This window comes from Bacillus rossius, chromosome 7, assembly GCF_032445375.1.
Source record: "Bacillus rossius redtenbacheri isolate Brsri chromosome 7, Brsri_v3, whole genome shotgun sequence".
Lineage (NCBI taxonomy): Eukaryota > Metazoa > Arthropoda > Insecta > Phasmatodea > Bacillidae > Bacillus > Bacillus rossius.
The window spans coordinates 36,617,953-36,639,085 of NC_086335.1; the positions used below are offsets into that span (position 1 = coordinate 36,617,953).

Below are 21,133 nucleotides of genomic sequence, written 5' to 3' on the forward strand. Positions count from 1 at the left end.
CCAGTGACGGTAATTTGAGAGGAAAAATCATGCTCCAGTCAGTCTGCCATCACATCGGACTGTGAATGAAATCTTTTTTTTCTTCTTCTCGGATTGTGTTTTAGTGTATAGTCATACAGACTATAAATAACAGTCTTTTATATTTTATACAAGGTTCTGTTTTAACTAGGCCAGCTATGGGGACGGTGGAGGCGTGGGTTTTTGTTAATTTCTTTCAGAAAATTGCCAAACAGGTAAATTATTTATTAAAAAAAAAATAACTAGGGAAATTTGTAATTTTAGTTATTGAAAATCATGATAAAGTTAAAGGAAATATTATTTCATATTCGTGTGGATGCCCTGACCTGACCTGCAGCATTGCTGGCAAGCGACACTGTGTGTACGCGTGTGTGCGGTGTGCAGGTGCGCCGGTACCGCCGCCTGACGGAACTGGCGGTGGAGGACCGGGCCCTGGGCTCCCTGGACGCAGTGCGGCCCGGCGACTGCATCGTCTGCTTCAGCAAGAACGACATTTACAGCGTGTCGCGCGGCGTCGAGGCGCGCGGGCAGGAGGTAGCCGTGATCTACGGCGGCCTGCCGCCGGGCACCAAGCTGGCTCAGGCGCACAAGTTCAACGACCCCACCAACCCGTGCAAAGTGATGGTGGCCACCGACGCCATCGGCATGGGCCTCAACCTGTGAGTCCTGCCGCAGACCTTTTGCGTCTGAATAAAAACATCTACATACGTGTTCAAGCCTCGGACCTGGGTTTGCCTGCCACTGTGCCGTAGCACACTAGTGTGCCAGGTAGCCTCTAAAGGTGCGCCACGAGATTTTGGTAAATAAAGATATAATATATATCAAAACTTTATGTAAATAGTATTTTATAACAAATATTTAACAAAAACGTTAATTTAAACATAAATAACAAAATATTAAAAAACCCAGAACAAAAAAAATATGTAGATTTTATTGCTTGATTGATTTAGTTACCCATTTGAATATTAGATCTTGTCCAAGATTAATTTTTAAAATAATATACAGGAGGTCACAATTTTAGACAGATAATTAGAGACCAGAAAAAAGGGTGGTATTTTTTTTCTTAAAAGCTGTGTTATTTTTCACAAAATTTGCAACGTTAAGCAAGGTTATTTTATTTTAATTTGCACTTTTATTTGGAGGCCTTTAATTAAAAAATTAAACCATACCTTGCTTAATGCTTAAAAATAATTTTTCAGAAATTCTATTTCATAATTTTTTTATTTTACTACATTTAATACTAAAGGTGCATAAAAATTCAAACTATAATTGTTAAATTTAGTCATCAAAAGACTCCATTATTTTCTTTCAGGTTCTGCCATCTGTCTGTGAAGACTTAGTTGTAACTAAGTAACCATTCACTGTCAACATTGTTTATAGGTCTACAAACAGCATGCAGGACTGCTAGTGCAAACTGATTGTAATTTTTATACGAGTCAACTAGGATAACTCTACCTCATGACGACATACACCCAGCAGAATCCAGGCGCACAAACACCAAGCCCCTCTTTGACAGCATACTCCACTTGCAGCCATGCCAGCTCATGCCTTTTTTACACTGGCCTAACGTCGTTGCGGTCCAATAACCTCAGGACTGTATTACATTTAGGGTAGGTTGACGCTTACACAGTTCATTACATCCACCATAAACGTCAGTATAGAAGAGAGCTGACTCATCGCACCAGTGTAACCAGTCCTCTATTCCTACGCGACACTATTACTGACTCAGAATGACCTTGACACTTAAACTTCACAGCACTAGAGGGGTGAACATTTTATCGGAGCTAAACATGCAAAGGTCTTTCCTACTATTTTCCATCACCAACAAACTACAGTTGTGGACAGCATCAAAACTAAATTGTCTCGTAAGTCACTGTCCACACACCCAAAGTAAATTTTAACGAGAGCACCAAGACGTGTGGTCATTGTGGGGCAAGATGTGGGCTTCTTCGGCTCCCCACACAGCAGTCCAGTATTAGGCCGATCGTCTGTCGCTACCTATCGGCCTGGCACAAGTGCATTCTGAACACATAATACACTTCTTGCCTCGCTGCCCGCCAGAGCATGAGTCCTCAGGCGTGTCGCTCCGTGCCGAGCACTCCACTTGACTTCCAGAGCTGCAAGTGGCCGTTTCCTGAAACACACACAAACCCAAAGAGGCATTAGATACTCCATTTCTCTACGTAATGTTTAGACCAGTATTTTCATTGTAAAATAAAACTAAAAAAGCAATAATTAAACAAACGAACAGTTCATACGGATCCCAAAAAAATATTTAAACAGAAGTACTTATAAACAATGTATAATGCCTAAACCAGTTTTATCATAATAAAATAAACCTAAAAAACTAAAATTTGAAAAAGCAATTTTTTATTAAACGAACAGTATGTACAGTCCCAAAAATAATATAAACAGAAGTACTTACAAATGATAACCAGGACCAAAAATAATAATGAGGTACAGAATCGCCTCGGATATTAAAAAGTTTTTAGAAATTATTATTAAAAAGTCGTGAATGAGATGTGAAATATTGTCGCGGGTTGAAATTTTGCAGGGTTGTTGAAATCAAATTTAGGGACTTTACTGACGGGACTCTGGGCTGGCTGCTCTGTTCACTCGTCAGCGCAAGTGGCGTGACCATGTAATTGGGGCACGGGGCCGGCGCGGCGCGCTGCGGGCTTGCAGAATTTTGTTTGTTTGTTTGGCCGCACGCTGGCGCAGCCACGGGCCGCAGTTACTGGGGCGCGCTGTCGTAACAAGCCGCGCGGTGTGGCCTGCACATTGGGGTAGAGGGGGGGTAGTCTTCCCAGATGTTCTAGTTAGTTGTTTAGTAAATTTGACTTCAATAACGAGCTTTTGTTATGGTAGGCGCGGCAGGGCGCGCGAATTTAAGCGCAAGTGATTGGTGACTCGGGGCTCACTCAGGCGGAGGCTATGCGTCTCACCTGTGGTCACGAGTTGTTAGTTCGTTCGTGATGTAGGAATTCAAGCTTTCGGGCGGAAGCTATGGTCGACGCCAGAGGCCACGAGTCGTTTAATTTAAGTTAGGTCATAATGTAGTCGTCAAGCTTTCGGGCGGAGGCTATGGCCCTCGTCAGGGGTCACGCGTCATAGTTTTTAAAATGTAATGTTCGTTCGGGATTTCAAGGGCAGGAGAGGCCCCTAAGTTATTTTTTTTAAAGTAATCGATCAAGAAAGGCTTTTCGGAAAATGTGAGTATGGACTTATCTTTGTTTTAATTTTAAGTATTAATTATGATTTGAGGTATTCGGAAGGACTAGGGAAGTGTTTAGTGAAGTTCTCTCATTCTCTCTCTTGTAAGGTCGTTCAATCGTTAAGGAAGTAAAGAGATTATTGTTTTAAATTGTAATCCCGCTATTTAAATGTTCTTTAAAATGATGTTGAGTATTTGACTTTAAGAATAAAATAATTTTAATTAAGTATTATGTTATTTTGCAAAATCTCCTTAGTTCAGCTCTCACCAGACATCCTGTACGGGATGACGAACCTATGATCCTAGGTACAGTAAAGTATTTTATGAAGTTAAGACTAGTTGATGCCAAGCGAGTTGTTTCTATGTAAAGAGCTACGATGCTCGCCCCCCCTCTGAAGGTGGATCGTGACAGAAATGGCGGTGGCACCGGCTAGGTGCACGTGACAGAAATGGTGGAGGCGCCGGGTAGGTTCTATTTCTGGAGAGAGAGAGAGGTAGATTTTTATGTTTATTATTAAGTTAGTTTCAGCTTCTGATAGCAGGTTACTAAGAGTTTACTTGAGGAGAGGATTACGGAATTTTAGTCTATAGTGGAGGAAGTCTTTGAGATTTTTTTTTTGACGTAACAGATGTTTATTTGAGGATACTTGTAAGGATAAAGTTTATAGTGATAAGTTGTTTTAAGTCGTTGAATTTATTGTAGATTTATATCGGGGATTATTACGTGAGGAGAATACGTTATAAGTTAAATGCTTATTAGAGATAATGCAAGTGGTTTAATTTAATTGAAGTTCATTTTAAGATTGTAGGTTAAGAGAATTATAATTTAAAATAAAGTTTTTTGTCGTAAATAGGAATTATTTTCAAGAGAAGTTTGTTTTGTTTTCGTGCGCGTAGGAGACGAGACGTACGAATTAAATCAGTCGAGGGAAGGATAAACGTTAGAAAGGAATTAAAGAGAAAACGAGAGTTTATGTAAAAGAGAGTTATAGAATTTATAGTGATGTTTTGTTTTAATTAGAAAAATGTTGAGAGTTGTTTCAGAACGACACGTCAGTGGACGTGGCAGAGTGAACACGTGACGGGGAGGTGCTGAGACCTAGCGGAGAACGGAGGAACCGCAAGCGAGGGTTGGCGCACCTGATGGAATTCGGTGACGTCACGGGCTCATACGGAGACGTGGACAGGCCGTGACCTTGTTTTGATCAGCTGTACGGTAACTTAGCGATAAGAAAATAGACTATTGGTTAAATAAATTTAAATTTAAGTGTGTTTTAGAAGAAGAGGAACTTTCAGTATGTAAGTAATTTATTTTAAGAAGTGTATGATGTATAGGCTAGAAGTGTTTCGTTGTAAGTTGTTTATGTTTTTGTTAGTTAAATACTACCTCGGTTTTAAAAATATTTTTTTGGGATTTGTAAACATTATTAAGGAGGTACACTATAAAATCGATAAGCATTGAGAAAACTGGGAAGGCTAGATTTTGTGTGTAGAGGGAATTTACTCCAAAAGAACAGAGAGACAAAATTAATGTTTTCATTAGGGCGAGGGACCCTAAGGTGAGGCGTTGTGTCCCTGGGAAGAAAGGGAATTGTAGCGCAGACCATAGGAGATGGGCTGACTACGGAATTAAGGGTCAGGAGAATCCTGAGAGTTGTGAGTAGTTTGGGGCAGGAGTTCCCCATGGTAGTACCGAAGTGGCTATCCTGTATGGGATAGGGTACCATTTCAATGAAGTTTGTTGGTGGGGTTAGAGCCCCCTGTGTAGTGGGCCTATAGCAGATAGGCACTACAGTGAATTTGGTTATTTTGTGAGGTAAATTCCCTGGAGGTTAAGTAAGATTGGATTCAGTTAGGAAGGAGGGAAATGAGAAACATTGCTGTAGAGAGTTAGTGTACTTGCCTAATGTGAAATTGAATTTTACTAAATTAATTTAGGAGAAAGTTTTGTTCGGTAAATAAATAATAATGGAAGATAGCTAGATAATTAATTAATTTTTTTTGAGTAAGGTGTTTTAAGTAATGAAATAAAATAAGGTGAAGTAATTTGAATAATTGGGGAGGAGTTTCTTTAAGAGTTTAGATAATTGTTTTTGAATTTATTGAGATATTCAGCCAGTGAAGTTTGAGTGTGAGAGATACAGTGAGATTTTAAGGAAATCGGTTGTTTATTAATTAGGACAAATGAGATTTTATGATTAAGAGTCAGTAAGCATAGTTAAAATTTACGACATGATATTTGTTGATAGTTTACAGTTATTAAGGAGAAAACAGAGTAATCTATTTATTTTTATTTTAATGGTTTGAAGATAAGATTATGAATTTTTTTTTGGAAGTTTCTTTGGCATGTTGGAATAATTTTTTTTGATTTTTAGAATTTACAGAGAAAATTTAATTGATTTACATTAGTTTGGAAGTATGGAGGTTTAGTGTTCGATTAGCCCTAACTTGATGGTCGGATCCCAAAAGAATGCCGTAAAACCGATAGCCAATTGAGAGGAATGCGGTAGGCGCTTGTGTAGAGAGGGGTTGTGGGAAAACTCCTTGGGACTGATGGCAGATCAGGGGCCCTAAATAGTGTGTGATGCTGTAAAACCAGTGCAGAGAAAGCCTGGTATGCTTAAATTTTTGGGCACAGGTTATGTAAACCTGGGGTTCCATGGGATTTAGTCATGTTAGCTGCTGTGAGACATTAAGATTTCCAGGCTCCATAGTAAATTCAATGTAAATTTTTGTTTTCTTAAAATAATAAATTTGTTTTTAATTTATTTGAGATATTTGATTTGGAACAGTGAATACAGACCCCGAGGAATAAGAGTTATGCTGTGAGAGGAGAAGGTGGTAGGCCTAAAGGGTACAGGCACCACAGAGGTTATTTGTATTGCATAATTTAAATATAAGGAAACTTGAGAATTTGAAATTTTGTTGTTGGTTTGTACACCCATAAGAAGAGTATAGGCAGAATTTTTATTGTTATGAGATGTCTAATTTAATTGAAAAGAAGAAAGTTTAAAGATGCAAGGTAACATTATTATTGTAATAATTGAAAGAGATTAAGAGGTAGAGAGAAATAGGCAGTTTTTGTTTGTAAGTACTAAAGTTTACATATAGAAATTTAGTAACTAAGAATGAATAATAAGTTAAGTCTAGTGTAAAAGTTTTTTTTAAGTTTGTTAAGTTAAGAGTCACAAGTAAATTTTTTTTTAGAGAGAATGTCTTTGATAGGAAGTATTAGAAACTTATGGGAATTTTAGGGTAACATAAATAATGTAGGTAATGAATAATAAATAGATGGTAGGTCTTAAGTTAGGATTAACATTTGAAGCAGAATTTAATTAAGAAGAAGGAAAATAAATAGGCCTAATGAAAAGAACAAAAAAGGATTTTATGGTAAAGCATTTTTTTTAAGTAATAAACAATGAATAATAATGTTGTTTCAGGGTAATGTGTACTAATAATACAATTTTTTTTAGGACCAAAGAACAGGAATTATGTAATTTAAATTAACATGTATTTTTGAAACTGTTACAGATTCCTTAAGATGAGCTGAGCAGCAGTCCAGTTTACAAGATGACAAGAGTTCGAGAGACAAGATACAAGATCACTGAAACAAGAGCCAAGACTGAAGATTCAAGAGAAGAGAAAGCTGGCAGCCATGGACTTACAAGTGGAGATTAATAAGGTCATGTAAAGTTTTATTTTTTTTTATGGAAGACAGTAACTGGAGTTTTTTTTGTTATAAACATTATTTACAGAACTTTTTAGGTTATAGTAATGTAATGGAACTAGTGAGTTGTGGTAGCTGTCAAAAAGAACTAATACCTTAAGTTTAATTTTTAAAGTTAATTTTCTTAATTTACAGAGGGATTAGTAGTTTTTTTTAAACCTTATTTAGGTTGGAATTTAAATACAATAGCTTATTATAAATGTGTACGAACAGTTCAAGTTCACCGTACTGATAGGTAGGTCAGATGATCTTATTGATTTTGATGATTTGTTGTTTTGAGTTGATTTTTAGGTGTTGTGAATTAGACAATGAAATAGTTTTGAAAACTTAAATTATTTCAAGCTAAGAAATAGTAAAGTTAATTGTAACTCAAAGGACACCAGAATTTAATTTTTTTTTTGAATTAGTAATGTTTGAAAATTTTATACTTTACAAGAAAGGTTATAAACAAACAGATCGGATGGAACAAGGATGCAGTAAATCACAATTTCATTTAGAATTATTGATTAGCTTTTGAGGTTATGAAGTAAAAGTAATTATAGTTTAAAAGTTTGAATAAAAAAAAATGTTTTTTTTTTATTTGTTTGAAATAGAACGTTTAAAAGTTAATTAGTCATGATCTAGGTGGGTGATGGGGTGGGAATTGGCCACTCTTTTTCCCTATAACCTCCCTAACATGGCCTTCTATTACAACTAACAGAAATAAAGAAGAAGAAAAATGAAGAATTATTAGTTAGAATGTTTCTTTCATGAAGATACCTGATGAACTTTTACTGTTTGGAAGAATAGAAGCAAGGTTAGTCAGATATTTTTACTCAGAAGAAGAAGAAGATAAAGCAGTTTTATGACTCGACAAGCCAGAGATTGGTGTTTCCCCTCTGCGCTTCTATTGACTACGTTGTTTACTCTCATGGGATAGCTGGTTCGGCACCATGGAGAGAGATTGGTGGGCATTGTGGTTGCCCCCAGAAGAAAAGAAGAGTAGAAGAGGTTATGGGTGGGTCATGTGAACTGACCTTCAACCCAGTTACTTCGTGGGGACTATTTGCTGTATAGAGAAGATCAAGACTCAAGAGTTAGGGAAAATTATTGGAGGTCATGTTTCCCTTCCTTAAGTTTTTCCTATCAAATTATTTGCCTGATTAGATTATGCTAAGGGTGGGATACTTTATGTTAGCAGTTGAATTAATTAATTTTATTTTTTTGTGTGTTTGCATCCTTGCCCATCGATTGCAGTTTAGTAGTTAGTTTTGTATTTGTCAGGCGTGATGGTAATGCCTGTTGATGATGTTTCAGAATTGTAATCTGTTCGTGATGAGGATGGCACAACTCCGAAGCAGATGTGGGGAGAAGTTGTGAGCTGCCCTGGAAGCCAGTCCAGTAGCTGTTGGAGTTGAGTGGTGTTTGCTGATGGCCAGCCCAGGGAGCTACTCTTCTCGACAACACTGACTTCGAGGAGTTGCACCAACCTTCACGAGATAAGAGTTTAATTAATTGAAACACTGTAAGGACACTTAATTTTTTTTGAAGAACGAAAGAAGTATGGTAATAAACGGAAACCGAAAAAAAAAAAATAATAATAATTATCAAGAATTTGCACATTGTTTAACGAATACTGAGAAACTAAGAACAGTAATTTAATTTGTAAAGAGAGCTTCACTAACAGAACAATTTTTTTAGAATTGAGAACTCGAGCCTCTGAAGGTTCCTGTGAGAACAAACCAGATAAAAGTTTTACATTTAATTTTATGAATACTTGTTTTAAAATAAATCTTATGCAGAATCTAGATGTATGTTCAGACAGCAAGGAACTAAGAAAATTATTATTTTTGTGAAATGAGGAATTTATAGTTATGGTTTAATGGAAAAAGACAATTTGTAATTTTGAGGTAGCTCGATGGGGCTCGAGCTCTGTGAGGGGAGGGTTATGTCGCGGGTTGAAATTTTGCAGGGTTGTTGAAATCAAATTTAGGGACTTTACTGACGGGACTCTGGGCTGGCTGCTCTGTTCACTCGTCAGCGCAAGTGGCGTGACCATGTAATTGGGGCACGGGGCCGGCGCGGCGCGCTGCGGGCTTGCAGAATTTTGTTTGTTTGTTTGGCCGCACGCTGGCGCAGCCACGGGCCGCAGTTACTGGGGCGCGCTGTCGTAACAAGCCGCGCGGTGTGGCCTGCACATTGGGGTAGAGGGGGGGTAGTCTTCCCAGATGTTCTAGTTAGTTGTTTAGTAAATTTGACTTCAATAACGAGCTTTTGTTATGGTAGGCGCGGCAGGGCGCGCGAATTTAAGCGCAAGTGATTGGTGACTCGGGGCTCACTCAGGCGGAGGCTATGCGTCTCACCTGTGGTCACGAGTTGTTAGTTCGTTCGTGATGTAGGAATTCAGGCTCACTCAGGCGGAGGCTATGCGTCTCACCTGTGGTCACGAGTTGTTAGTTCGTTCGTGATGTAGGAATTCAAGCTTTCGGGCGGAAGCTATGGTCGACGCCAGAGGCCACGAGTCGTTTAATTTAAGTTAGGTCATAATGTAGTCGTCAAGCTTTCGGGCGGAGGCTATGGCCCTCGTCAGGGGTCACGCGTCATAGTTTTTAAAATGTAATGTTCGTTCGGGATTTCAAGGGCAGGAGAGGCCCCTAAGTTATTTTTTTTAAAGTAATCGATCAAGAAAGGCTTTTCGGAAAATGTGAGTATGGACTTATCTTTGTTTTAATTTTAAGTATTAATTATGATTTGAGGTATTCGGAAGGACTAGGGAAGTGTTTAGTGAAGTTCTCTCATTCTCTCTCTTGTAAGGTCGTTCAATCGTTAAGGAAGTAAAGAGATTATTGTTTTAAATTGTAATCCCGCTATTTAAATGTTCTTTAAAATGATGTTGAGTATTTGACTTTAAGAATAAAATAATTTTAATTAAGTATTATGTTATTTTGCAAAATCTCCTTAGTTCAGCTCTCACCAGACATCCTGTACGGGATGACGAACCTATGATCCTAGGTACAGTAAAGTATTTTATGAAGTTAAGACTAGTTGATGCCAAGCGAGTTGTTTCTATGTAAAGAGCTACGATGCTCGCCCCCCCTCTGAAGGTGGATCGTGACAGAAATGGCGGTGGCACCGGCTAGGTGCACGTGACAATATAATATAGTTTGGAAAATAATCAGTACTTGAAGAATTTTAGAGTACTATCTTGGTGGTGACGTGTAAATTGTGTTTCTTCAGGAGCATAAGGCGAGTGGTGTTCCACTCGCTCATCAAGCCGGTGGTCAATGAAAAGGGGGAGAAGGAGATGGACACGATATCTGTCTCACAAGCACTTCAGATAGCCGGGCGCGCCGGCAGATATGGCACCCAGTTTGACAAGGTCAGTAGAACCCAACAGGTACCGTATTTTGTAGTTAAATCAGAAATTGGAAAATATGGAAAATAGGGAAATCATACTACTTGCAGTGAGTCTTTGTCTGGCACATTGGGGACAATGGCAATGCCGGATTGGATCTAGTGATTTAGCCAGATTTTTGAACGTCAGTATAATTGTATCAAGAATACAACATAATAGTAATGTACAGCACAATGGTATTAGAAACATGTTGTTAAAAGCTGTTGTAGAAAGAAAACATGCAAATTGAGTTGATCTTAAAAAAAATAATACTATTACGGATATGTACCCGTGAAATGTGTTGGAAAACACGCCACAATGTACTGAAATGAAAACTGACATTAACAATAAACTCTTAAGTGAACTAATAATGCTGGCAGCACAGTAACATGACCAGGCAAGGTTGCCAAGGCCAACATATGAAATAGGTATGTATGTACACCCGAAATATATGAACAACACATCCTGTTTTTATTGAGTTGCAACAATAGTTTTATATAGGTAAACTTAACCGCAAACTGTTATGATTTATTTTAATTTTCTTCCTTTTTTGAAAAAAATTTATATTATATGCCAAAATAATGTGATTAAATTTTATACAAATAATCAATACTACAAACCCATATTGAATGACAAGTTTCCTGAAGAATCACTTTGAAAAGAAGGAGGTATGTCTATAACAATGAAGGAAACATTTTTTAACAGTTATAAGACGAGGCTTCAGTGTACAAATATTGGGTGAAAAATATCAGGTTAAGCAAGGAATTAGAATAAAATTTCTAGGCCCTTGTAACCCGGTTAAATGAGATGAAAATAAACTTACTGTAGAAAAAATACTAAAACATCATTTACTTTATTATTTATTACTGCAACCTAAACCTAAACAAACCTCAAGTCACTTGGCTTCAAAGATGTTTATTTTTTATTGTTTGCAAAAAAATTATTTAATCTGGATATGTATTAGTGCACTGAAGAATCTTAATTTGTTGCACAAATTAACATATTCTTTCAATCCAATGATAGACTGATACAAAACAATTTAAAATGCATATAAATACAGCAACACTTGTTACAACCAAATGGCATGGATTTTGCTGAATGTATCAAATATTTATTACCAGGCATATTGCTAGATATTATCGTAATATTAGGAAACTAAAAAAATAGTTTATGTTTGAGGTTATCAGAAAATTGTATACCAAAAACAAAACCATTGAGGAAAAAAAACCATAATTTATCCTTTATGAAAGTAATTTTAAATTGCCTATTCTCTTAGCAAAGATTTCAAAATAGATTTTGTTTTAATTCTTGAATCACTATAGATTTTTTCCTTGGGTTCTACTTTCTTTACTTAAATATAATTTGGTATTTAAGAAGATGTTATTTTTTTTTTTTCTCAATCATACCAGACTGCCCTTTCCCTCAGATTGCCAGACCCACCAACTGGCCAGATAGTCATGGACTGCTATTCAATATATTCATGGTCGACCCAGTAAAGTTAATAGCATCTGCCACCCGCGTGACGCACTCAATCGCAGAAGGCACTGTTCGGCAGCCCTAGGAGAGCCCACAGAGCAGCCGCGGAACTGCCGGCCTCCCCACAGGTGCCAGGCTCATCCAGGCCCACAAACTACGAGAGCAATTTCTTACTCCTCATGGAACTACAGCGCAAGGTGCAAGCGTCACATGTAGATAACGCATAGCAGTGCTGTATATCGTATTGCGTCTCCTTCCACACACCAAACAAAAGAGGCGCCCGGGAAGATGATATGTCTGTGATAACGACTACTAGCGCTCTCCAGCGGGACAGAATCACAACCGTGACCTTGAACCGAGCACTTAAGCTCCATGGTTGGTTAACCTGCTGTTGCGTATTGGACGTGTGAGTATGTTTTTGTGATAAAGATGTTGCAAGGATTAAATTAACTTGATGCAATGATTAACATGAGTTCTGTTTTTTGCGTATTTTTTTTCTTTGGTTTTTGTTTTGAATGGAAGTTTATTCTAAACTGTCCATGAGAAGAAACATTTTAATTTAGCTTGTGAAGTAATGTAATTTACTATTCTATCAAGAGATATTTAGTGCAGATACTCATTACTTAATGGTATTTGGAATGTATTACATATTACATGTAATACATACATGAAGATTTTCATGAATTTTTTGGCAAATACTAGACTTAAACAATTAAGCTCTGAGAGACTGGAAACTGTGCTGTAGTATGTCTTCGAGTTTGCATTTATGTCTGCTGGGCAACAAACTGTCTAGTACTTGGAGGTACACCCAATTAAATCAGAATGACCACCTTAATTATAATGAAATGTATATAGTCACCTTGTTGTGACTGTGCTTGTTTAGTTAAATTTGAATATTTAATTAATAATTTTAAATAGAGCTCAAATTCACTTATTTTTATTCTCTTTTAACGTTTTAAATAATAATTTTAGTTTTTATTTTCTTTGATTATGAGACTCACTTCTACCCCTATGCATGCTTGCTGTAGTAAAAATAATTTTTGCTTCTGATAAATCAACAATAAACCTATGTAACATTATTGGACCTGTTTATCAGCATTTCCAGACTGATCACTGATGTATACACGACAGTTTTGGTAAACTAGCTACTAAATTGTGTTCAATAGTTACCTATTTAGTATGTTATGCCAATATCTGTTATTCTATGTTTGTTCACTGTAACCTATTGTTATTGTTAAGCTGTAGAACATCTGAGTAACTACAGAAGGTACTGTTTGAGGTCATTTTCAGTTCTTCCTTTGATCTTGGGAATCTAAGAGTATTGAAACACTAACTAGATTCATGATAGATAAGTGGTGCTCATTTTCATGTTAAAAAGCTGACTAGTTGAAAACAGTTCTAGGTTACTAAACAAGCTTAACATCATACTTGAGCAATTTTCATTAAATAAATTAATGACACTGGGTTAAATATTTGAAAAATTCTGAGAAACATTTGCCTACAATATTACTTTTCCATACTATTTCTCCTATAGCAATATTATTGGCTTTTCAATGCACAGTGCAGTTGGGTTGGAAATGTATGAGAAACATCTGGATCACGCCCAAGTGTTTTTTAACATGTAAAACCCTATCCCGCATGGATGGCTGGGTCTTCAGGTAGTCGGGACCTTGAATGGTGAAGTGTGTGTTTTGTTTCCACTGTGTCTGCACCGCTTGATGTAACTTGAGCACAGCGCCAGTAGATAGCCATGGTTGTGTTTGTCGCAGGGCTTTGTGACGACCTTCAAGTCGGAGGACCTGCCCACTCTACGCCATCTGCTCTCGCAGGTTCCGGAAGTGATCACGAAAGCCGGTCTCCACCCCACCGCGGACCAGATCGAGCTGTATGCGTATCACCTTCCCAACTCCACCCTATCTAACCTCATGGTGAGTGCAACTTTAAGTTGCAGTTGGAATTCTGCAGAAACATTTTTTTTCTATATGCCAGAAAATAAAAAAAAAGGAAATTATAAGTACTACTTATAGTGTATTACGTGGCGTACTAATAAGCGAGAATAAAACTTTATTTACAAGAACATGTATATAAATCTCTACTTTGGAGGTAAAGAACACCATGACCATTTGTACATTTTTCACTCTACATATTGGTAGAGTGAACTCATACCATTATGTCCGGGGTGCAATTTTTATATACAAAAAACCTCCAGCCACTTCAGTAAAACCGTTAGAAGTTTCTCAAGGTACGTATAAATTTAGACTTATTAACAAGAAAAAATTTTTTAGTGGTGTTAAATTATATTTATTTATAGGTCGAGTGTTAAAGTTTTTAATTTTACTATGCAGGAAAACTCTGTAACAGATTTTTTTAAGAGAGTTTTACTGCACTTCCCAAAAAAAAAAATTATCATCTTGAAAATGTTATTTTTGTCTAATAAAGAAATTTAAGAATAATGTTTCAAAATTTATGAAGCATTTTCCACTTCTAACGAAGAAACCTGAAAATAAATGAAGTTCAAACAAATTGATAACTTGATTTCCTAAAAAGAAACAATCTGGCACTTTAACCATGCATAGTTTGCTAGTCTCGGTAGTGTTTAAAAAATGCATGTGTTTGTGTATACAGTTTCTGAACGATGTTCGGTTGCGTTGCCAGGACATATTCGTGAGCTTGTCGACGGTGGACGACTCGCTGTACTTCATGTGCAACGTGGAAGACTTCAAGTTCCTGGCCGACATGATCCAGCATGTGCAGCTGCCCCTGAGGGCGCGCTACGTGTTCTGCTGCGCGCCCATCAACAGGAAGATGCCCTTCGTCTGCACTATGTTCCTCAAGGTGTGCCGGCACCTAGTGATGGGCGATATGTAGAGACCTGCAAAATTCGCGGTTTCTATGGACTTCAGGATAGACTGCACATTCCCCTGTACACTCGGGCAAATAACGTTAAGTTCATTGGCTGCCGACTTGTAAGTCGTCTCAGCTGGCTTGTCTGTGATTCGATCCTTCTTTGGTTGAGGGTTTATTACTGGTTGAGATTCGTCCAGATGAACAGTAAGCCAATAGCAAAATTATCTAAGAGGTATATGTGTTTGAATTCTAGCCTATCACCAAATGAATCCGCGAATTTTGCAGGTCTCTAGCGATATGGATACTGGTCCAATCGCAGATACCCCTCTTTAAAAGATCCGATAACTCATACATAGAGACAAGATTTTATGGTTTTATTTTCAAGCTTGTTTTGTTTTTTTAAAACAGGAGTTTTCGGTTTTATTGTTTTTTATTTTTTATGAATTCTGTTTATTCGTAATGATAGCATATTTTTGAACACATGTGACACACAAATGTTTTATAATACTTATTTCACCAACAGTGCCATTTTGACTGAAAGATGATGCACTCTGAACAAAAAAAATAAATCTGTCAGTACTTGTTTGAAAAATGTACCTACGTCGAAATGTTAAATTGAATTTCTAATAACAGTTGCAGGGGCAATTACCGTATTTACTCGAATAATCGTCGCACCTATTGTTTGAGTTAATGAATTTGGTATTTAAGATTCTCCTCATAATCGTCGCACCCAAATTTATTGACTGCGACTGAGGCGCGAGGCGCGAATGGAACAGCCATAAACACAATGGAACAGCCTGCTTTCACGTGGCGTGTGGCGCTTCTCATTGGTCCAACCTTGAGCGGCATGTCCTAATTGGCCGTGTGGGAGGAAGGAATGTGTGTGGAAGATAGATGCTGTGATGCCATTGTTTATCTCGTTTGCATTGGAGTTGAAAGTACCGGTAATTGCAGAGTTTGAGAAAGTTCATTTTGTGAAAATATGGGTAAATACAATTTGTATACTGCTGCTTTCAAGTTGCGCGTAATCACATTTGCAGAAGAGCACGGAAATCGGGCCGCGGAAAGAGAATTTTCAGTAAGTGAAAAACTTGTTCGTCACTGGCGAAAATAAAAAGACATGACGACGTGACGACAGCGGCGACTAAGATGACGTTGACGTCCCGGCAAATGAATTTGATGCATCAGAATTTAGTTCAGACAATGAATAGATAAACTTGGTTAGTGTTCAGACTGAATGTGTTTTATAAATGTATTTTGTTTATTGTTTTTTTTGCAATCATGTTTATACTATATTTTTATTTTGCCAAACTTCTTGTAACCAAAAGTTGTTTTGTTTATTTTGCACGTATTGTAAATAAATATTACGTATAGGTACCATGTACCTAGATATTAACTTCTTTAATTTAGCATTTTCAAGCGATTTACAAAAAAATTTTACTTAAAAAATTTTTTTTTTTCAATTTTTCCTCACATAATGATCGCACCTCAATTTTTCTCCTTAAAATTTGGTAAAATTGCTGCGACGATTATGGGAGTAAATACGGTACGTATATAAATTAGTACATACACAATTAATAAATGGAACTGATGTAACACTTAACACACCTTGTACAGCAAAAAGCTGAGTGGCATAATTTATGACTGGGATAATCTTTTATCTGGAAATTTTTGAATTGAAAATATGCAATAATAAGTGAACAGTTAGCGACCACCATATAAATAATTTCCCAAAAATTCAAAACTATTCTGTGATTTGTTATCTGTAACCATTCATGTAAAATATTAATTGCCATTGCTTGAATCCATTTGTGAATATTTATTTATAACTTTAACATTGTCTTAAAAAATATTTGAAAGAAAAATTTTCCCCCATTTTTATTATTCACCTTTAATGTTTGTATTCTAGAATATTTTAAATTTTTATCTTTGTAATGGAATTGATTGAAACTCTAAAACTAATATTAGCACAGGCCTAGCACAGAGGCTTATGGCAATGGGACCTTCGAGTTTATTTTGAGCTCTATGAACACTAATAGACTGTGAAAAGAAAGGAATGAAAAGTGGGGAAAGCACATTTACAGTACAGAAATGGATAATGCAGTACTTTTATCACACATCAAGGATTTCTCTAACAAAATTAAATTGGTGCCATTCACACCCTACTTCAATGAAATATTTTAATTTACTGTATTAAACTAGTAATTAATCATGTGAAATAAAGAATTTGAACATTTAAAGAAAGATTTTTTATAACATCTCCTGACTTGATCTGTACCTTGAACAGCTTCAGTAGGCTAATGCTTGTGTATTGACTCATGTGTTGCAGTTTGCACGTCAGTATAGCAGGAACCAGGCGCTGACGTTTGACTGGCTGTGTCGCAGCATCGGCTGGCCTTTCACCTCTCCCAAGACCATCATAGATCTCGTCCACCTGGAGGCTGTTTTTGATGTTTTGGACCTTTACCTCTGGCTTAGGTTAGCTTAGCGGTGTAACCTAAGGGCCTTGCTTGCCGTGAGTAGAGGCAAGATTTTATGGTTTTATTTTTAGTCCAGTTTCATTTTTTAAAACAGTGGATTTCGGTGTTGTTTTTATTTTTATGAAAGCTGTTTTGTAATAATTATTCGACCAAAATGGAGGTAAAATTTATATGCTGAATTTTTATGTTAAAATTTAAAAAAAAAAAAATTTAATAAATTGGTTTAAAACAGATACATTCAAAACAAAAAAAAATAGAGTGAACATTTATGGTTTAAAATTGATTCAATAAGAGACGTGGAATAAAACAAAGTAAAAAAATGACAAATGCACTTTTGTATGACATTCCTTGAATTTCAAACATTAAAATATTCTTTTTATTGTAATTTAAGTTAAATTTTGGTTATCTGCTACTTAATTCCATGTTATAACCTGCATTTTGGTACTTTATGGTGTATTAACTTGCATTATGCTTTTCAGTGTTACCTATATCAGTTTTATCTCAATTCACCATATAATCTTTTCCTTAGCCGTGAGTTGTTATTGCAATTCGGACAGACTGAAGGAAGTGCTGAGGGCAGTACAGGCTATTGCTCTGTGTGCACTAATGAATAGTGCCACAATTTCATGGTTTTATATTTTGACCAATTTTCCTGTAAAATTTTAAGATTCTGTTGTTATCTTTTTTATTAAATTAATTTTGAACTTGTCACAAATGTTGCATAAATACATATAGAACAATGACTCAATTTCGTTTTACCTACGAGTGGTAACCCAAAAAAAAAAATGAATTTTTGTCAAAATATTTATTTATTTTTTTTACAAAATTACTTCGGTACCTTTAGAGTACTCTCCATTAGATGTGATACACTTGTCAAATCTTTTTTCCCACTATTTGAAGCACCTCTGGAATTCATCAACTTTGATACTCTCCAGTGCCCTAGTAGGGGGATAAAAAAAATTATGTGGCTTTAATTTCTGTCTGTTTTTGAAATATTTTAACATTTTTGAAATTTACTTTTTGTCACAGTTGAAATATTAGAATACTTTGAATAAGAATACAAAATAAATTCAAATTTGGAAGCACAATTTCTTTATGGATTTTATTCTAGTGTATAAAATACTGATTGTTTTTATTTACTTAACTGTTAAGTTTTTTTAGCAATTTCCCCCCCCCCCCCCCCAATTTTTTTCCCTAGTATATTTGAAAAAAAGCCATACATTAGAAACCAAATACATTTCTTTTTATATTTCATAATTGGTGTAGTTTCATTAAAAATAAATCCGTAAAATAAACATTTACAAATTAAATTTTTCATTTTAAATGACAAAATAGTTAATTGTGATGAATTTCATTGCTTTTTGAGTTTATGTTTTGCAGTGTATTAACTTCCATTGTGGTATTATTTCGGGGTGAAGCTATTGACCACTTAATCCTGTCTCTACCTATGAGACTTTAGGGAATGAACCTAGAAGTGTATCGTCAGCATGGGGTAATTAGAGTTCATTGCACATGCCTTGTGTGCTTTGAGAGGAAATAAGAAATGGGAGAGATCTACATATAGTGATAAATTTTATGGAAAAGCCCTTACGGTGGGGTCTCACAAGCAACGTTGATTTTCTCGTAATTACTGTTAGTTAAGAATAATTTTCCATAAATTTAACACTATACCTCTCTTGCATGTCTTCTGTCACAAATATTTTCAAGAGATTTTCACTAAGAGTGATATAATAACTGTAAGAAGACACATAAGAGATTAAAAAAAAAACTACATGAACTTGTGTGACTCTTTACACCCATTAAATAACACATAGGAAATATCTCTTATAATGTTAGTGACAGAGCAACAAATGCAACAGACGTACAGTCAAACTTCTCTGAAACGACCCCTCACGGTTCCCAGGAATAGGGTCGTAATAGACGGGGGGTCGTAATAGATGTTTTCCGAAATTTTCAGTTCATTTCAAACAAACACACACCCCTCCTCCTCTCCTTCACCCAACAAAACCGCTACTTGCTAAGAAACCAGCCGTACCATGGCAGGATGCTGCCCGATTTTCTTCGGATTTTCGGCAATTTTTTCACGGTTCCTCGAAATCTGGTTGTAATAGAGAGGTGGTCGCAATAAATGGGGTCGCAACAAAAAGGTTTTACTGTATAGTGTTAAATTTACATAAATAGCACGAATAGTAAAGAAGATAAAATGAAAAAAAAAAGTCAGCACGCCTCCTTAATGATAGTGAAGACAAGAAAATGTAAATGACCAACGTGGCATGCGATGCAGAGCGTGTGACTGTTTGCCGAGGGCGGCGGTGTGGTTCCAGCTACAGGTTCATGGACCTGTTCCTGGACGCCGCGCTGGTGCGGGACATGCAGCGCGAGCTGGACGCAATCATCCAGGAGGGGGTGTTCCAGCTGACAAGGCTGCTGCGCAACTCCGAGACGGGCGCGAGCTCCGGCGCGGTCGCCGCCGACGACGACGACCGCTTCACGTTGCAGCACCGGCGACAGGCCTACCTGCGAGGTGCGGCATCGCCTTGCGCTGGACCTGGGTTTGAATTCCCTTTCCAAGTCCCTCCGTGCAAATGTCTGTGACTAGGGACAAGACTACCGTATAAACCCACGTACCACCCGCAACTTTTTTAAAAAAATCAGGTTCGAAAAAGTAGGGTGCGGGTGTTACATGGCTCTTGGGCCATTTTTGCACGGTGACTAAATAACGCCGGCGCGACTGGAGGTTGCTGCGTGACAAGAGGGGTAGGGGAAAAGGATGGGAAGGAAGCAGCAGACAGTAAAGGTCACATTCCTCACAGCGTTGTCACGCTGCAGCTTCGCTGGTTACAAATGCGCGCTCCCACGCGCTGTCCTATCCTCATTTGCAAAGTACCCAATGGTTTTACACGTGTGTTGGCTGCAAGTATTGTAATGAATCGTAAAAAGTTGCGTTCTTTCACAGTTGTGGAAAAATCAAAAATAATCAGTGAAGCGGAAGAAATCAGTAACCGTGCTGCTGGGCGAAAATATGATGTTGACGAATCATGTGTGAGGGATTGAAGGAAAAGTAAAGACAAACTGCTTTCGACCAGTGGCGATAGACGTGCGTTCCGTGGTGCGGTAGCAAAGTTACCGGAGATAGAGGAAAAACTCCACGACTACGTACAGCTGTGAGGAAGTTTAAGTCCGTTCTTGGCCGACGGCTGTGACATCATGTTATTCTTTTGTTAATTTTATTGTCTGTGTGATTTTGTCCGTCACTTTTATTTAAGCCTAAATAAATGCAGTATTTGTGTTAACCAATTTATATTTTTATGTAGAATATGCCACATTTAGGCACAAGGTTTTTTATTATGCATGTAATAAAAATAGTTTTTATTATGCGTGGCTAGGACTCACGTGCTTTATCGTTTATTTGTTTGAACAAGGTCATTGCCCAGCGCACGATAATGGACGCGGAAGATTGTAACTGTAAACAGCTGGGAGCTGGGCACGGTCACGCGCACACACGGCGTGTTGTTATCGATCGCGTGCGCCGATGCCACGTTCTACTCGCGCGATGTTGCCACATTGCAGTTGCCTGCCTTCTGTGCACTTTTAACACAAATGCTGAGGCTGTAATAAGTAGCATAGTACTTTTTTGGTAATTCTTTACGATTTGTTACTGTTTGAAAGGAAAAGAAATCACGACTAAATTATTTTTTTTCCATGCAGATTTGCAATAAAAACATTTTTTCCCACCATGGCATTCTAAAAATAAGGGTGCGGGTCTTACCCGGGGGCGGGTGGTACGTGGATTTATACGGTATATGGTTTTATTTTAAAGCAGAATATTTCAGCTTTATTGTTTTTAATTTTATACTTTGTCTTTATTTATAAAACTAGTGATTATTTAAACAAGAATGAAACTGAAATATTTATTAATAGTTATGTCACTAAAATAGTTTCATTTTATCTTAAACATTATTATTCAATAAAATCATTAGTATCAAATTACTAAGCAT

At 37.0% G+C, this 21,133-nt stretch overlaps 1 protein-coding gene across 1 annotated transcript in view; it reads left to right on the forward strand.

The window, feature by feature from the left end:
- LOC134533820 (ATP-dependent RNA helicase SUV3 homolog, mitochondrial) overlaps positions 1–21,133 on the forward strand; it is a 48,397-nt gene that overhangs the window by 17,484 nt on the left and 9,780 nt on the right. Inside the window, exons 6-11 of the mRNA XM_063371501.1 lie at positions 403–677; positions 10,176–10,317; positions 13,578–13,736; positions 14,464–14,643; positions 16,985–17,133; positions 19,460–19,659. Of these exons, the coding sequence (XP_063227571.1) occupies positions 403–677; positions 10,176–10,317; positions 13,578–13,736; positions 14,464–14,643; positions 16,985–17,133; positions 19,460–19,659 (1,105 nt within the window). The remainder of the gene's footprint in view (positions 1–402; positions 678–10,175; positions 10,318–13,577; positions 13,737–14,463; positions 14,644–16,984; positions 17,134–19,459; positions 19,660–21,133) is intronic.